This window comes from Nerophis ophidion, linkage group LG02, assembly GCF_033978795.1.
Source record: "Nerophis ophidion isolate RoL-2023_Sa linkage group LG02, RoL_Noph_v1.0, whole genome shotgun sequence".
Lineage (NCBI taxonomy): Eukaryota > Metazoa > Chordata > Actinopteri > Syngnathiformes > Syngnathidae > Nerophis > Nerophis ophidion.
In genome coordinates this window covers 33665139-33683302 of record NC_084612.1, presented here as the reverse complement: position 1 = coordinate 33683302, position 18164 = coordinate 33665139, and the positions used below count along the sequence as shown (strand labels likewise).

Genomic DNA, 18164 nt, shown 5'->3' with positions numbered 1-18164 from the left:
ACTTCACTGGACACCATCACTTCAGAATGAATAAACATTGGCATCAATCAAACCATGCATTTATTTACGCTTGACTATCAGCAGCAGAGCAAAGCCACATTTTAGGACAGCCTCGGTATTGTAAGGAAGGAGTAAATAGGATAAAAATTTAAAAAAAGCTGACAGAGCAGATTTTTCAATGATGGGTCTGCTTTCCATTACGCATAGGCGAGCTGAGCCACAGGCCCCAGAGCACTGCGAGGCAGCCAGGCCGACCGCAGTCTAGAACCTGCTACAAGTACGACATGTTGACAAGTAGAAAAGAGGACCAGCTTGCAGTGAGCATCACGCCAAGACACTGCATTGTTAGCGTCTGGTTCCCATTTGTTGAAACAAATAAGACGGCACAAGCAAAACTGTTTTTTTTTGTGGTCTCCATCTCATTAGCAAACCGCTTCTTTGCACAATCCTTTATTTTGAACAACAAAAAAAAATGCTGGAGGCTTGAAATTAAGATACAGATTGAATTGTTGGAAAGCCCCAGCACTCAATAGTGCTAGCACGTCGTCAAGACACATGTTCACCGTCCTAACAAGACCGCAACAAAATGCACGTCAGAAAGCTTGTCTGTTTCAAAATCCCCACATTTGGTGACTCTTTTTTTCTTCTCAGGGGAATAAATATGGAAATGAAAAACAAGATGACAGTTTAGGGAGAAATCACAACAAACTTGCAGCACAAATCCATCATAAAGTTAGCTCTAGGAAGCAGGGTCCAATATGACATACTTTGGTTTAGGTTGGCAAAGGTTTCAAACTTTGAAAGGAAAATGACATCAAGATAGACCTTAATGCAAATGAGAAGGTTTTCACCTCGGGTACATGGCTGGCGCTTAGATGGCACATTGTGGCAACTGGAGCTGCTTTGTAGCAAAGTGAAATAAATATGGAGAAAATGACGGGTTCATCTTTATTCATTGTTGTGCTTTAGCCTGTGTCATTTCCTTCTAAACACCAATTCAAACGCAGGCAATGTCAAAGTGGAGCATGAGCGTGAGGACATCCAATAAAGCCAAAACAAAACATTTTTTAGTAGCTTGGACAAACAAAAATCATTACAATCAATGAACTACGCAAAAGTTATATTTTCAACAAAAGCAAACACTGTCTCCATTTGTGCATGTCTGAGCGCTGGTGTAGTCTCACTTTTCCAAATTTTGACATACATAACGGGGAAAACACGCCAGCCCGATTCAGGTGAATCATGAACGCTCGCAGATTAAGTTTGGGGGTTAGATGGGTGACTCTGACAAACGTGGACACAGGGTGAGGACAGAGACAATGAATAGTTTGAGAAAGAAATGTACAAAGTAAACAAGCGCAGCTCTTGCAGTGGAATCTGTCTTGATTAGTTGCCATCTCTCCAGTGCAAACAATCTAAAAACAAGTGGAATCCTTAGGGACCACGCATGCTTTCAGTCAGCATTTATTTTTGTGGGTTATCTTTTTTAACATTTTTGTCTAAATATTTGCCAGCCATATCATAAACATCAGTTGTGCAGAGAAAGCTGTTTACCTAAAATTCTAAAGCGCATTAGACTTTTAAAATTTTCTTCAATACTCTTTCTAGAGCTATAGACCCAGACAGTGTTCAGGTCTTATCGTCACCGCCGCACTTCCCTGCGTGTTTGGTGGCTCAAATCGTATGTACCAAGGTAAAGGGAAAAGACGGAGGGAATGAAGACAATCAGGCTGGGGGAGGAGATGCTTGTGATGATGATGATGATAATGCTGGTGCTAGGCCTCGACAATGCACTCATTCTAAATACTGCCACCATTTTCACTTATGCAAAATCCCTCGGGTGGCCCAAAGTCCTACCACTGAAAAGGCAAAAAAATGATAATTATGTGTAATTTCATTAAAAAAGGGCCACTCTGCAAAAAGAAATTACCCCATTGGTACACTTGTACGGTTCACTGAGCTTTAAGTCCATCTCAGGTCCAAGCCTTGACCTCCACCTCCTCTACTCCGTAAAGTTCATCTATGCCACTTTTTGAGCAATACGAGAAAAAAATAACAGCAGTGGTGCACCGAGAAAAGCGAGCAGTTGCAAGGAATTCATGATGAATGCAACTTGTGTCTCCTCTTGGGAGAGACGAAGGGCAGAGGTGCTGGAAAAAAGCTGGTTCTCAAGGAAGAAGGGACCGGAGGGAAGGAAGAGGAAAATCTTGCAAGAGAACAAAGTTGGGCAGTGTTTCTGTGTGTGTGTGTGTGTGTGTGTGTGTGTGTGTGTGTGTGTGTGTGTGTGTGTGTGTGTGTGTGAGATGAGGAAGCATGTGTGCGTACTGTATGCTGTTAACGGCGTGTCTACAATAGGTCAAAACGGCGGTAGTACAGCAGGTAAGCGGTTCGCTCTGCAGTCTGCTTCACCACCATATACGGGTTGATGACTTTCACCGCCTGGTCATCAATGCGTAGCCAGCCGTTAAGACCGATGTGGAAGACATCCGTGGTGTAGTGGCCACCTGTTGCGCTGTTCCCATGGTGATAGACCGCTGGCAGGGGAAAAAGATGGAAGAAAAGATGTGGGGGGGGAAATGTTTTTAAACTTGGAGCAGAGAATTGGTGGTTTTGAAAATACAGAATATTGCAAATATAAGAGTAAGTGTAGACAATAAAGTGTCCATATTGTACAGATGTGATTTGTAGGTTACTATTTCATATCCCTTTACAGGGTCTCAACAGGTCAAATGTAAGACAAAAGCTTTTAAAGACCACATTGAATATAATTTAAGACCTCCTAGGGGGAAAATGTTTTTAAACTTGGAGCAGAGAATTGGTGGTTTTGAAAATACTAAATATTACAAATATAAGAGTAAGTGTAGACGATAAAGTGTCCATATTGTACAGATGTGATTTGTAGGTTACTATTTCATATCCCTTTACAGGGTCTCAACAGGTCAAATGTAAGACAAAAGCTTTTTAAAGACCACATTGAATATAATTTAAGACCAATTCACATTTTCACAGTGGTACTTTAACTTTACTTTAAAGACCACATTGAATATAATTTAAAACCAATTCACATCCATGCGGACAAAAAAGTACAAAGTCAAATAGGAAAATCGGAGGGCCAGAATTAATTGTAGGATATGAATTTATTCACTGCTCTTTCACATTGGAAAACAGAAAGGTTAAACTAACTAATTACTCCAGAAGCCTTTCTATTGTAAACTATTTGGAAAAAATTTTTTGCTAACATCAGAACAGCCATTTTATAGATTTGCCATTAAACTGTTTTCTTGTGAGTGTGCTTCACATGAAGTGTTTTCATGTAACAAGCAGAATGTCACCAATGGTAAAGGAAAGTACAACATTGTATTGTTTGTGAAAGAGACTGCAAGCATCTCTGCAACAGCTAAATGAATAACTTCTGCAATGTTTTTGGAACTGTCAGAATTGAAGAAACAGATAAAAACATCTACAGTACTACTACTGTATCTGCACAAAGTTGTGAAAAACAGAATGTGCAGAAAGAGCGATCGTCTCAAAAGAAAGCTATTATGGCTGGCAAGCCTAACATTCAGATTTGCTCAGCTCATTTAGTATCTGCTACGTATGAATACATATTTATCAGTTTTTGTGACTTTTTTTAACATATTGCAAAAATAATAATGAATTGAATTATAGTATAATAAACAATAATTATTTTTAATTCAAGCATGACAAGAGGACATTCCTTGTTTTCCTCACTCACAATCAACTGAGCGTAAACATTAAACGGACCACTTTTATAGCTTTTAATGTCAGTTGCTGTATAAACTTGGAGGAAAGATTATGCATGAGAAACTGACCTGAAAATATTGAAATAAATATACAAGAATTAAGTTTTCTTTAATAGTTTTACTATAAAAAAGGCACAAATTTAGAGTATGCCTACTGTGTATAATAGAATGATTTCACTAGTAAAAATCGGTTGGGTTATTGATCTCCTTCAGCAATTGGCGCCACTTTAACCATATAATACTACTTTGGGGGGGTTAAGTTGATCCTTGTGTAGTTGTGCAAATGTTTGTAGCATTTATTCATCATTTGACATGGATTTATGCCAGATTTTTCACTTTTACGTCATCATTCTATTCACATCACCGCCATGATTACAAACGCTTCCCTCATCGATGTCTCCACATCCAGGTCCTAAACATGTAATGTTTCCATCTACCGGCTTCAAGCGTGCATTAAATTGATCGTTCTGGAGTCAAAAATCATTCAACTTGCACTTACCCATCTTATGCAAATAAGTCGGCTTTGTTTTGGGATTTCAAGTTTTCTTTGCCGCTATGCTAAGCTGACCACACCAATGCGCGCTTACACACTAGCTGGTGGTGTGCGATACATTCTGACCGGTTTGAGAGTTCGGTTTTCTACAAAACCCAAAACCAGTGAAGTTGGCGCCTTGTGTAATTTGTAAATAAAAACAGATTCAAATGATGGCAAATCCTTTTCAACTTATATTCAATTGAATAGACTGCAAAGACAAGATACTTAATGTTAGAACTGAAAAACTTCATTTTGCAAAAAAATCATTCACTTAGAATTTAATGGCAGCAACACATTGCAAAAAAGTAGGCAAAGGGGCATTTTTACCACTGTGTTACATGGCCTTTCCTTTGAACAACACTGAGTAAACATTTGAGAACTGAGGAGGCCAATTTTTGAAGCTTTTCAGGTGGAACTCTTTCCCATTTCTACTAGATGTGCAGCTTAAGTTGTTCAACAGTACGAGGTCTCTGTTGTGTTATTTTACGCTTCATAATGCACCACATATTTTCAATGGGAGACAGGCAGACCAGTCTAGTACCCACACTCTTTAACTATAAAGCTACACTGTTGTAACACGTGGCTTGACATTGTCTTGCTGAAATGAGCAGTGGCGTCCATGATAACATTGCTTGGATGGCAAGATATGTTGCTCCAAAACCTGTATGTTCCTTTCAGCATTAATGGTGCCTTCACAGATGTGTAAGTTACCACACCGTCACAGATGCTGGCATATCAACTTTACGCCTAGAACAATACGGATGGCTCTTTTCTTCTTCGTTCCGACCAAGGTTTCCAAAAAAAACAACTCAAATGTGGACTCGTCAGACCACAGAACACTTTTCCAATTTGTATCAGTCCATCTTAGATGATCCCGGCCCAGCGAAACCGGTCAGAATTTCTAATAAATGGCTTTCACTTTGCATAGTAGAGTTTTAACTTGCACTTACAGATGTAGCGAAAAACTGTAGTTACTGACAGTGGTTTTCTAAAGTGTTCCTGAGCCCATGTGGTGATATCCTTTACACACGGATGTCGGTTTTTGATGCAGTACCGCCTGAGAGATTGAAGGTCCGTAATATCATTGCAGTGATTTCTCCAGATTCTCTGAACCTTTTGATATTACAGACCGTAGATGGTGAAATCCCTAAATTCTTTGCAATAGCTCATTGAGAAATGTAGTTCTTAAACTGTTCAACAAATTCCTCACACATTTGTTCACAAAGCGGTGACCCCTCGCCCTATCCTTGTTTGTGAATGAGTGAGCATTTCATGGAAGCTGCCTTTATACCCAATCATGGCACTCACCTGTTCCCAATTAGCCTGTTCACTCGTGGGATAATAAATGTTTGATGAGCATTCCTCAACTTTGTCAGTCTTTTGCCACTTGTGCCAGCTTTTTTGAAACATGTTGCAGGCATCAAATTACAAATGAGTTAACATTTGCCAAAAATAAAGTTTTCCAGTTTGAACATTAAGTATCTTGTCTTTGCAGTCAATTCAATTGATTATAGCTTGAAAATGATTTCCAAATCATTGTATTCTGTTTTTATTTACGATTTACACAAGGTGCCAACTTCACTGGTTTTGGGTTTTCTCGTTACATTATAGAGCCCTCAAAAATTGTAATGTTTTAAATAGGGGTGTAACGGTATGTGTATTTGTATTGAACCGTTTCGGTATGGAGGTGTACCGAACGACACAGACATATAAGTAGCGCACCGCACGTTGTGTAAACAGTGCACACCGAGGCACCATGAATTGATTTAGGTGGACCCCGACTTAAAGAAGTTGAAAAACTTATTCGGGTGTTTTACCGAATATGTACTGTACTGTGCAATCTACTAATAAAAGTTTCAATCAATCAAAAAAACAACACACGGCATGCTAGCAACGACTGGGCTATGATAGACTGACCACACCTCCTCTTTTCACCGGAAATGTCCTCTTTGCGGAGCTGTCAAGGTGGAGTTTCTTAAATGCCTCGAATGTCCGGGATTTTAAGTTATGGTTGCGTGTATTTTCAATGTACGTTCAGGGTTAAGAAGGGGTTAAAAACAAAACAAAAAAGTGGTGCACTAAGCGTTAACATTCGTGAGGGAGGGGCAGAGACAGAGAGCGAGAGAGTTATGATAAACGCGCATGCGTCGCCAGGCTCTGCTTTTTATCCTTTGATTAATCAGATTTATTTTGTTATTATCTATATTAGGGGTGTCAAAAGTGTGCCCCGGATGCCATTTGCGGCCCACAGCTAATGTTTTAAAGGTCCACGGCACATTCTAAAAATACTATTAAAATAAACAAAAACATAAACAAAAGTGAAATAAAAAAGCTTAAAGGCTAAATGTAATTTAGGAAAAGTTGCAACGTTGACTAATAAAACAAAGCTGTTTTTTTTTTTCTTTCAAACTGTCATTGCTCAAATCATAATTTTGAATCAAAATCAATGCTATTATGAATTATTGACCTATCCAAGTTTCCGATTACTTCACATCAAATATTCCACTAATAAAAATATTTTTGGTGGAAGATTTAGCAAATTTGTTAAATAAATAACCAAAAAATGTATATTTAGTTTTTTTCTTACTGTACCGAAAATGAACCGAACCGTGACCTCTGAACCGAGGTACGTACCAAACCGAAATTTTTGTTTACCGTTACACCCCTAGTTTTAAAGCAAGACTAACGTTGACGCATGTTTTAAATAATAGCAACGTTAATAGATTAAGACATTTCTTAATCGTATTTAAGAACTTTTATGAAGATTTTAGGAACATTTTGGATTTTTTAAGGCGTTCAATTCAAATTGTTGTATTTAAAAAATGTTAAGACACTGCGGATACCCAGCGTTAAAATGAATCGTGGCGATTTTTCAGCTAAAGCACATGTGTTAAATTCAAGGCCTGGGGGGCCACATAATTTTAAAAAAAGAATAAAAAATAAATGTCTGCTTGACACCTTGACTTCTGATTTCAAAGCAAGTATTTTTTTTTAATAGTTAAATGCAAAGGCAATTGTGCATTCCTGTTAAAGCAGCCCTATGAAGACAGATCTAACACTGGCCTGCAATGAAAGTTTCACACCCCTTACTTGTGTGGGATCCGAGTCAAGGATGTTGGGGCTTGGCAGCCCTTTGAGACACTTTTGATTAAGGGCTATATGAATAAACTTTAAAATGTATTAATTCAAGGAAGGTAGTACAGTCAAGTAGGGCTGGGCGATATTGGCTTTTATTGATATCGCGATATTTTTATGCCATATTGCGATATACGATATATATTACGATATTTCGCCTCAACCTTGAATGAACACTTGATGCATATAATCACAGCAGTATGATGATTCTATGTGTCTACTTTAAAACATTCTTCTTCATACTGCATTAATATTGGCTACTTTTAAACTTTCATGCAGAGAGGGAAATCACAACTAAATCAATTGACCAAAACCGTATTCATTAAATACTCTTCATTCTCTCACGGGTGACTTTCTAAATGAAAGAACAAATTAATAGTGTTGCTACCTTTTTGTAGTAACACTTCTGCTGCATACTTTGCATTGATTGATTGATACCTTTTATTAATAGATTATACAGTACAGTACATATTCCGTACAATTGACCACTAAATGATAACACCCGAATAAGTTTTTCAACTTGTTTAAGTCGGGGTCCACGGTAATCAATTCATGGTACAAATATATACTATCAGCATAATACAGTCATCACACATGTTAATCATCATAGTATATACATTGAACAGCATATTGCTGTTGTCTGCTGAATATCTTCCCACTTGGAGCCAAACCACCGCCAGATGATGGACCCCCTGCTCTTCATGTTGGGCATTTATTGTTCTTCCTCCATTTGTGATAGGTTTCGCACCATCTCTCTCTTGTATTGTCGCAAGCTCCGCTCGCTCGACCTGGCTCAGCTAACGTTAGCCATGCTGCTACCTTTCTGATCGGCGAGAGCTATGACGCTAGACACGCGAGAGTATGTGATGTATGTAGGAAGGCGGGCTTGTTTTCTGTATCTGTGAGAATGAGAGACGAGGAGGAGTGAGAAACGCCTGTTGTGTGATGCACGCAGCTAAATGCAACTCGACCTGCCTCAGCTAACGTTAGCTCTCGGCGAGAGCATATGACTCTAGACGCGCTCTAGTATGTGATGTATGTAAGAAGGCGGGCTTGTTTATGTCTCTGTGAGAAGGAACAGATGAGAAGAGTGAGACACGCCAGTAATGTAATGCACACAGCTTAAAGCAACGATGTGAGAACATATAATCGAATATTACGATATAGTTATTTTCTATATCGCACAGAGACAAACCTGCGATATATTCTATATATCGGTATATCGCCTAGCTCTACAGTCAGGTAAAGCATAAATGCTACTTTAAGTCACCATAAGCAGTGGCAAAACACGCAACAAATTGAAAACCTCAAAATTTGGGGTTTTCAAAAACTGTGTGCCATGATCAAAATTATTAAAAATAAATGCTTGAGTATTTCACTTTGGATTTAATGAGTTCATAGCACATTAGTTTTACATTTGAAGTTGAATTACTGACATGAATTAACTTTTGCACAATATTATTTTGGGTTGCACCAGTAATCTTACGTAAATTCTCATGAAAATGTCATTTAAGAATTCTGCATTTATATTAACAGTGACCTTTTTGAGTCAGTGAAATTTCAGCAAAAACATCATGGGCAAGACTTGGTGTGACAATGATGTGTAATTGGGTAAAATTCAAACCAACCTATAAATTGAAAGGATTAATAAAAATGATGAAGAGAACTTACCAGCGAAGAGCCTGTATGTTCTTTGGCTCTTTAAAACTTTGCCCTTCACTCCAGACGACAAGAGGTCTGAAAGGACACCATGTAAAAAGCTTAGCAGCGTGACCAAATGGCATGTCTATTTGTAAGTAAACCCACTGATGTCCAATTTAGAGGCCTACTGAAACCCACTACTACCCACCACGCTACCACCCGAAGCATGGAGGGTGGAAACATCATGCTTTGGGGCTGTTTTTCTGCTAAGGGGACAGGACGATTGATCCGTGTTAAGGAAAGAATGAATGGGGCGATGTATCGTGCGAAATTGAGCCAAAACCTCCTTCCATCAGTGAGAGCTTTGAATGGTTGACCAAATACTTATTTTTCACCATAATTTACAAATAAATTCTTTAAAATTCCTACATTGTGAATTCCTGTATTTTTTTCACATTCTGTCTCTCACAGTTGAAGTGTACCTATGATGAAAATTACAGAGCTCCGTCATCATTTTAAGTGGGAGAACTTGCACAATCGGTGGCTTACTAAATACTTTTTTGCCCCACTGTATACACACATTTAAAAACATAAGTTATCAGTAACTAGCATATGTTTTACATATATTTTTTATCATGTTGACTTATTTTCATATGTTACTGCTTATTCAACAATGTGCTTTGTTGAGATTTTTTCAAGTGTTTCAAGATAGTTTTGACTTTTTTTAAATTAAAAACGACTAGCAGCATATCCAGCGTCTTCTTCTGGTGCAGTTGCACTTTTTTCGGCTTATAACCCGCAACCGTCCTCTCAATATTTGCATATTTTGTGATGGCTGTCTGCGGTCATATCTGGGATATTTACAAATTACGTCCACATGCGTTTTGTTTACATTCGGTTTCGACAACACGTTTTTCTGTAATCAAAGTACGAGGTTGAGTCTTCGGTAGATCACTTGTCAATAGTTTGCCAATAATAGGCTATATATCAATTCATACTGTAACGACCAGATGGTGGTAATGTTTTATGTCCGTGTGGTTTAGATTTGATGTCAGTTTTTCCCATGTTTTCAAACACACTGTACGTGCCTGAAAGGCGATTGGTGGAGAATGAGGAAGTGTTGTGTGTCTGGGAAAGCACAGAGATGAAAATTTTTGCACAGGAAGTAAAACATGTGTAGTTTGTTATCTTAAGTTTGGTAATAAAAAGTAAAATCAGTGTTAGACTTTGTGTGAATTCTTCTAGGGGCTACAATATACAGTTTTTAAGTACAAAATAATATTTTAAAGGCTTGGTGGTAATGAAAATGACGTGAAAATTCTGCAATGTAACCCACCTGGTCCAGCCCCTCTTTTAGATTCTACCTGGGCTTGAACCTGGGTCTTCCTAAATGAGATGAGCATTGTAGGCACTGAGCTAAAACCCCATTCTCTTAATTCAGTGTCCAGCGCAAGCTTTTAAAGTGTCAGGTAGTGGGGTTTCACACAGCGGCACGCCCTGGCCTTTGTAACATTGTGAACATGTCGTTACACCCGTCAGGTTCAATCATCTCCCCAGGCCTACCTTTGCTAATTTCCAGATCAACGGGATAATCAATGATCTTGTTGAGTTTCTGACAGCCTCCAGTCTTTTCAAACACAAATCTCTTGAGATGCAGTACGAGAACAGGAGGCAGCTCCTCCAGAGTCACCCTCCGACTGATCTCAATCTGTGACAAGGAGCACAACGACACACATTAGCAATTCTAACAAATGTGTGCGTTAGACAGCTGACTTGAAAATAAAGAGCTTAAGATAAAAAAAAGATGCAAATTACGGACATAGCAACAAAAAATTAGAACATTTTGAGCTAGCCAAGTGACGACTTATAAATCACTTTGCAAACACACAGGCATTTGAAACGCAAAAGTAGTTGTGGCGTTTCCAAGGCTAAAGAGGGAGCAGCAGGTTGAATGTAACCCAGACAAATCACAGCATGATTGTTTGCAGGCAACTAGTGACACTAGACAATTTCACACACAAAAACATCCATGATTCTTAAAGTTGCCTATGGATGTGCTTATTTTTCTTGTATTACATAGAAACTATTTTATTTTCTTAGTTCCATGCAAAAATCAAGAACACCACCAGCTTATCCGGAGCACTAATGATAGCACATCTTATGTTAAATAATGCATACACTCCATATGCGATTTTTTTCCGTACCTCCTGCTTGGTTTTTGATGTGTAACCCTGGACTGACTCTCGGGCAACCAATGTTTCCAGAGCCTCCTGGACTGTGCGGATTTTTTCGGACTGGATGTCCAGCTGCAGAGTAAAGAAGGGCTGCAGTGTGGCTGATTCCTTGGAGTTCTGCTGGTACACCACCGACCTTTGGATACAATGACGACAGATGAGGCACAACAGATTTGGTCAAATTTGACCTTCCTTGATTTGATAAGTGCAGTTTGTTGGAGATCAATCACAATACCAGTAACAATCATATCAACATTACCAGGGTTTGCCATTAATTGATTGTGGCGGCCCGCCATGGCAAAATATTAGCTGCCCCACCTTAAAAATCGGGATTTTACGTGAAAACAATTTAGCAAAGTAACATAATCTAATGTGTTGTAGCTTCCAAAGAAATACTGTGGATTATTTTCAGTTGAATTTGTTTTCCATAATTTCAACTATACAAAGGGAGGTGGCGACTGTCAAAGTCCGAAAGTTAGTTTAACTTTTATTGTCAATCTTATGCGGAAAACTAGCCCACTTTCAACAAATAATCCCACCCATGCATACACGTCCGCCTTCCAGGCACTCAATTCCACGACATAGTGAAAATGCAAACAGCTAAAATTTTACACAAAGCAAATTATAACCTGCTACCCAAGAATATACAACAATTCTTCTCAACAAAAGAGGAGAAATATAATCTTAGACAAAAATGTAATTTAAAACATTTGTATGCACGTACAACACTTGAGACCTTCAGTATATCAGTATCTGGAATTAAATTATGGAATGGATTAAGCAAAGCAATAAAACAATGTACTAATATGATTCACTTTAAGAAACTCTTCAAACTGGAAGCGTTTACAAAGTACAAAAAAGAAGAACTAAGATAAACAGTCTAAATTTATTCACCCATTCTTAAAATAATCTTACTTATCTCATCGTATGGAATAAAACTTACTTCACCAATTATTTGTTTATTTATTTTTATTGTAATTACTTATGGAGTATATTGTGATTACATTGAGAACAGGAAATGATCAAAAAATTTAGCAACTGTTATGTAAAAGAAAAGGGGTAGGATTAATAAGCTCTGCTTCATCCTACTCCTTTTCGAACATGTTGAAAAAAGAAACTGGAAATTGTCATGTATCACGTTGTATGCTTGCATGTTCGAAATAAACTTAAACTTAAACTCAACTCAACTCAATCCCACGTCCTCATTTTCCGCCAACACTGTGTTCAAGACTATGGGAACAATGACCATCATAACACACAAACATACACATTAACACCAGCAGGCCGTTACAATATGAATGAATACACATAGTTTATTTGCGCACTATTTGGCCACCAAAAAAAAAAGACTGCCAGAACCGCAATGCCAAAACAGAATGTTGTGATGATGTGAGGACACACAGGGTTGTCTGGAGCGAAGGCAACATGTCTTGGATGTGGACGTACTTTAATATATCAAATATATACCCGTGGACAGGGATCTATAAAATGTAAGGACAGTGGCAGCTTTAAAGGAGAGGGAGGCTTGCAGCAGCACAAAGCAAGAGTGACATCAGGCTCTGTGCTGCTTGCGGTTCATCCTGAACACATAGCGACAGAAGTAGTCTCTTAACACAAGTACTGTCTTCATTAACATTAGAAAAATATGGTAGATCTGTTGCTAGGAATTTTTAATAAAGAAAAAATGACTAAAAGGATTGGAGAAATCTCTAGGAAATTTTTTTTAAATTACAATAAGCAGCAAAAATGTAAGTATAGATCAAAACGACATTCTGAAAATGTATGTTAATACTAATTATCACGTATTTGTTTTAAGTGCATGTATACATTTGTTTGCCTTTTTGAAAAAATGTTTTGCATCACAGAAAATTATACAATGTCACATCGAACAAGCCCTGCCACGCTCCCACCATCACAGGTAAATTGGCAATCTGGGGAAAACCTTAACTACTCTATTTTGCCAAATAAACTCCAAACATCTATTATTTACACGTATTATAATTTACTAGTGCCGAAATGAGTTTACTCCTGACGGGTGATGGGTATTTCCCTTATAGATAGGGTGAGAAGCTCTGCCATTCGGAGCTCAAAGTAAAGCCACTGATCCTCCACATCAAGAGGATCAAGATGAAGTGGTTTTGATATCTGGTCAGGATGGTCCCTGGACACCTCCCCTGGGGAGGTGTTACAGGCGTGTCCACCCAATAGGAGGCCGCAAGGAAGACCCAGGACATGTTGAAAAGACTGTTTCCACGCTGGCCTGAGAACACCTCGGGATCCCCCAGGAGGAGCTAGATAACGTGGCTGGGAAGAGGGAATCTGGACTTCTCTACTTGGGACTGCTGCCCCCTCGACCCGACATCCGATAAGCGGAAAAAGATGGATGGAGCCTGACATAACGTAAAATAACAGACCGAATGGCTTACAAATACACCTACAGTGAACTGTTTTTCTGCTCAAAAACAACTGTGAAATTATCTATAAAATGAGAGTATACCAAATTGCAAGACCACAAGGTCAAAGAACATGCTATTAATGTAAGCTTCGCTCAGTTTTGTTTGTTTCAAGTAGTCCATAGGTTATGTGTGTTTGTGAGTGGATATCACACCTGTTGTCACATGTGACATTTATCCAAACCTTTTTTCCCCTCCTAACAAGTATTGATTTTGACGATATACCTAATGTGTCCTCCAAATATGTCAGTGATTGGCGTGCGGACAAAGTCAGCTTGTCGAGTGATGGAAGTTTTGTTGCGGGGTCCAACTTGCTCCCACTCATCTTCACTCCCTTCTTCCTCCTTGTCAACATCATCTTCCTCTGCACCTGGCAGTGACTCAGGACCATTAGGTGTGAAGGCTTCTGCTCAACGCAAATTAGTGAGAAAAGACATAGTGAGCGTTGAAACAAAAACAAAACATTTCAGCAAAAAAACAGTACAAAGTCGAGGTGACGCGTCTGAGTGACCAAAGTGCTTACTCTCTTCCTGAGGTGAGATTAGTTTTTTCAATGACAGCATCTCCTCGTGCAGCCCATTGAGAGTGAAGCCAAGATACTCCTCTGCATCTTCCTGTCTACCCTGACAGGAGATTATTAGCACCTATTAAAACACATTCAAAGAATGCCTGCTACCACAGAAAACACTCAGTTATCAACACATATGGTGACCTAATTCATTAAACCTCTTAGTATTGATAGATTCAGCACATTCCATGTGTGAGACTTGCCTTAATTCTTGTGCCGAGTCAAATTCCAGCAAATTAATTGGTGCATTTTGTGTACTGTACTGTCTGTTCCAAGGGCCATCATGAAAAACCAAGTAACATAGAAGATGTTGAGGTAACTTACCTTCTCTGAAAGACTTGACTTGATGAGCGTAAGGAGTCTGTAAATGTAGGTTGGCTCAAATGGAACACCAGGCCGAATGTCTCTCACCGGCTTATCCCCAACCGCTGCGGACATTGTCTTCAATCAGTGATGCGGCAAAAAATTACAATAAGCAAGTCGAGGTCATTACAGCTCACCTTGTTTGGGTTTTGTTGGCATTTGCATGGTGGTGAACTCATTTACCAGCCTCACACTTCACATGATTGGACAAAGAACGATACGTCAGTAGTGTTTTCTTATAGTTAATACGAAAGCAACACATTACTTACAAGTTGTCTATCATGGGAGTGGAGGTACAAGGTCTCTGTGTTTCACTGTGCAGAGGAATGGCCTTCATTAGGTGATACATTGGAGGACATGCAATCAGGGCCTGTAGAGTCTGAGGCCTTAAAGTCAAGAAATAACACTTCCATTATCCTTAATATAAACCAGTCCTTAAATTTTTCTGTCAAGCGCCCCCAAGGAAGAAAACAAAATTCCCCGAACCCCGCTCTTCCATCGTGACTACAAACAGTCATTTGTGCAGACAATTGTTGCAACTATACTGTACCTCTGCATAACATATTAAACTAACGATAAAGGACACACGCAGCTCTTTCCTTATCTCCCACCGTAGTTACAGTGAAGCCAAGTGCTACATACGCATCATCGTATTTGTGTACGGCAAAACATGTTCCCCGAGGTCACACGTGTCTCCCTTGGCATCGAACCACACTAATTAAGACGAACGGATGTAAATTAAGGCACAAAATAATGCAAAAGGCCTAAGCATAAGCAAATAATTAATTACTGTAAACCTTTAGGACGGATCTAGATGTATATGTAAATTGTTATCCCTATTGATAACAATACAATTAATATCTAATATTTTTTTAATTAAATTAAACTTCTAAAAAGGTATGGACAAAAACACAATTATTCAAACATATGTAGATACAAGGGTTGTCCCGACACCAATAATTTGGTACCAGTACCAAAATGTATATTGATACTTTTCCAATTATAACTACAAAAAAGTGTCAATTTTGGCTTTATTTAAAAAAAAAAAATTTTACAATACAATGTGTTTCTATTGCACTCAAATTTAGAAAGTTAAAATAAAAATAAATGGAATTAAACACATTGCATTTTTCTTGTTGCAATCAAACAACAATTTTCCATATTACATGTAGTGTGCCATCATCAAAGATTAGATTAGAATATAATAAAAATCTTTATTGACATTGTATTAAATGCTTCATGATTTATGGTTGCCAATCCTGGCCTGTGCTGTAAGACAAATACACATTTTAGTAATTATTAAAAGCAAAACTATGGATATATGTACCTAGATAAGTCATGGAGCAGGTAAAACACAAATTGTTAAAGATAAAACACGATTTTTTTTAGAAATTTAATACTAAATTAGATGGGCGGTCCTAACACCGCTATATTTGGCATCAAGCCAAGCAGCTGTGTGCACGTCTACATATCTACATGTTATGTATCTACATGTGCACAACATGGCAGCTGGTTTACTTATGAGCGAACAGTATGTGTTTTCGTGAGCATGTCAATGTGTTGGCTGAGCGACGTCAGTGAGTGAGTGGGCGAGTATAGAGATTGGGGAGTGCACGCACTGCGCAACAAAGTGATGAACGGGTCCGGATGTGTCCTGCAAAACTAATAATAAAGCAAACAGATTGTCACAAATCAGCGGCATCAAATTCTGACCGGAAAGCAGAGTTTAGCTGACCCATTGCGGGGAAAAGTGAATTGAAGGGAACGTCTCCCCTGCGCTCCGCTGCTACGGTCTGCACTGGAGCCAAACAGGTAAATCAACTACATTATTACATGTCACTTTGTAACTCTTTGTATTATTTAAATGTTTACTTGAGGTCGAATCAAAGGTGTTAATACTAATCGCCACATTTGGCGAGGTGTGTTTTAAAGCAACACTTGAAGCATGGCACTTCCTTGTTTAAAATTTCAGCTTTATCGTTGTTTTTGAAGCACCAATACCTATATATTGCGCTTCACACCCCTTCTTTATCAACCAGTATAATTTTCCTCTCCAAGATGTTATTGTTTGTTTGCACTTTCTGCTCTGAAGTCACCGCCACAGATGAAAGAACGGTAACGGTACTTTTCAAAGAATTAGTATCGCGGTACTTTATTAGTACTGGTATACCGTACAACCCTAATACATACATGGGCGCACACATACATACACAAATGCAGTACATACATACACACTCAAAATTCATACATACACACGGACATTCCCTGTAGAAACATACATATAGTGTACATATACAAGCACATATTCACATATACAGTCAGCGATATAATCACGTTTCATTAAACATATATCAATGTTGTTCCCCTAGGGGGAAACCGGGTAACACGCGGCATACTGAAAAAGCTTAATCTATTGTTACTATAACAATCCACAAGGTTAATACAGTTCGCTTCTATTTTTTCCCTTCCATTTATCTGCATCATTTTGTATTTTAAGTTCTCATTACATATATGTATGGCTGATAAGAGGTAATTATTGTTATTATTCGTTACTAATAGTGCTATTGGTATTTGTATTGCTCCATTATAAATAAATAAATTAAAAGGTATGTACTCTATTACCATTTCGTGCCATTAAGCAGCATTTTTCTTTTCATGCAGATTGGGGACTGTCAAAGATAATTCATTATTTCATGTGGTTAATCACAAATAAATCTGCATTAATCATGTATAGTTACATGTTAATCACGCAATTTAGTTAGATTGTGTCTAAATATTGTATTCTAAGTTAATTAAAATTATGCGAGCGAGTAATTAATCATGATTATAAAACAGTATCATTTGACAACACTACTTAAAACACGAGCCCAGGAGAAAACTGATCATTTCCAGACATGCAAAGAAAATACATCTTTCAAGCGGTTACTATGTGTTGCTAAACTAAACTTCATGCATTAGTTACATAGTGGCAACAAGACAAAAGAATACTATTTAATTGTACTATCAGACATTTGTGAAGACAGGCAGTGAAAGGATACAGCGTTGATGTAGCACCAGTTGCCTTTGTTGACAAGTCCTCTCGGCTGCAAAGACACTGGTTTGTGAATCAACTTCACATTCTCAATAAGCTCTGGGGATTTAAAAAAACAGCAGTCTTTGAAAAGTAGCCTTGTTTCACACTTATCAGTGAAATGTCAATATATTAGGTATTCTTGTATAGTAACACATGTTCCTTCTTCCAGCCATGCGTCTTATGACAACACAAGAAACAGTGAACAAGAACAAGGAAATGCTGTACCACGCCTAGGAAGGGAGACTGCCATGAAAACACAGCTCCCATGGTAACGTGGATATGTTAGCTAACTTAACACTGATGAAGGAAGGCAAAATAAAGACTTTAGTGATGTAGCTAAAGATCATTTTGATCAAAACAGGTCTCAACCACAACAACCTAAATGTGTATTTTTGTTA

General features: G+C 38.3%; 1 protein-coding gene and 1 non-coding gene across 5 annotated transcripts in view; both read right to left on the bottom strand.

The window, feature by feature from the left end:
- Window positions 1–434: 434 nt before the first annotated feature.
- The window catches only part of usp10 (ubiquitin specific peptidase 10), a 52414-nt gene continuing 34684 nt past the window's right edge, over window positions 435–18164 (bottom strand). For 2 of the 4 annotated variants that reach the window (XM_061882363.1, XM_061882380.1), the window contains 10 exons: window positions 17732–17823; window positions 14963–15072; window positions 14831–14886; window positions 14655–14758; window positions 14286–14406; window positions 13988–14168; window positions 11280–11445; window positions 10639–10783; window positions 9106–9171; window positions 435–2534 (listed from right to left, as the gene is read on the bottom strand). In XM_061882363.1, coding sequence (XP_061738347.1) covers window positions 2347–2534; window positions 9106–9171; window positions 10639–10783; window positions 11280–11445; window positions 13988–14168; window positions 14286–14406; window positions 14655–14758; window positions 14831–14886; window positions 14963–15072; window positions 17732–17823 — 1229 coding nt within the window. In that variant the 3' untranslated portion in view covers window positions 435–2346. The remainder of the gene's footprint in view (window positions 2535–9105; window positions 9172–10638; window positions 10784–11279; window positions 11446–13987; window positions 14169–14285; window positions 14407–14654; window positions 14759–14830; window positions 14887–14962; window positions 15073–17731; window positions 17824–18164) is intronic. The other 2 variants (XM_061882369.1, XM_061882386.1) reach the window with 1 other exon arrangement.
- On the bottom strand, window positions 17918–18045 carry LOC133548371 (small nucleolar RNA SNORA24). The gene has a single exon (XR_009805902.1). It is a non-coding gene; the product is annotated as a small nucleolar RNA SNORA24 (small nucleolar RNA).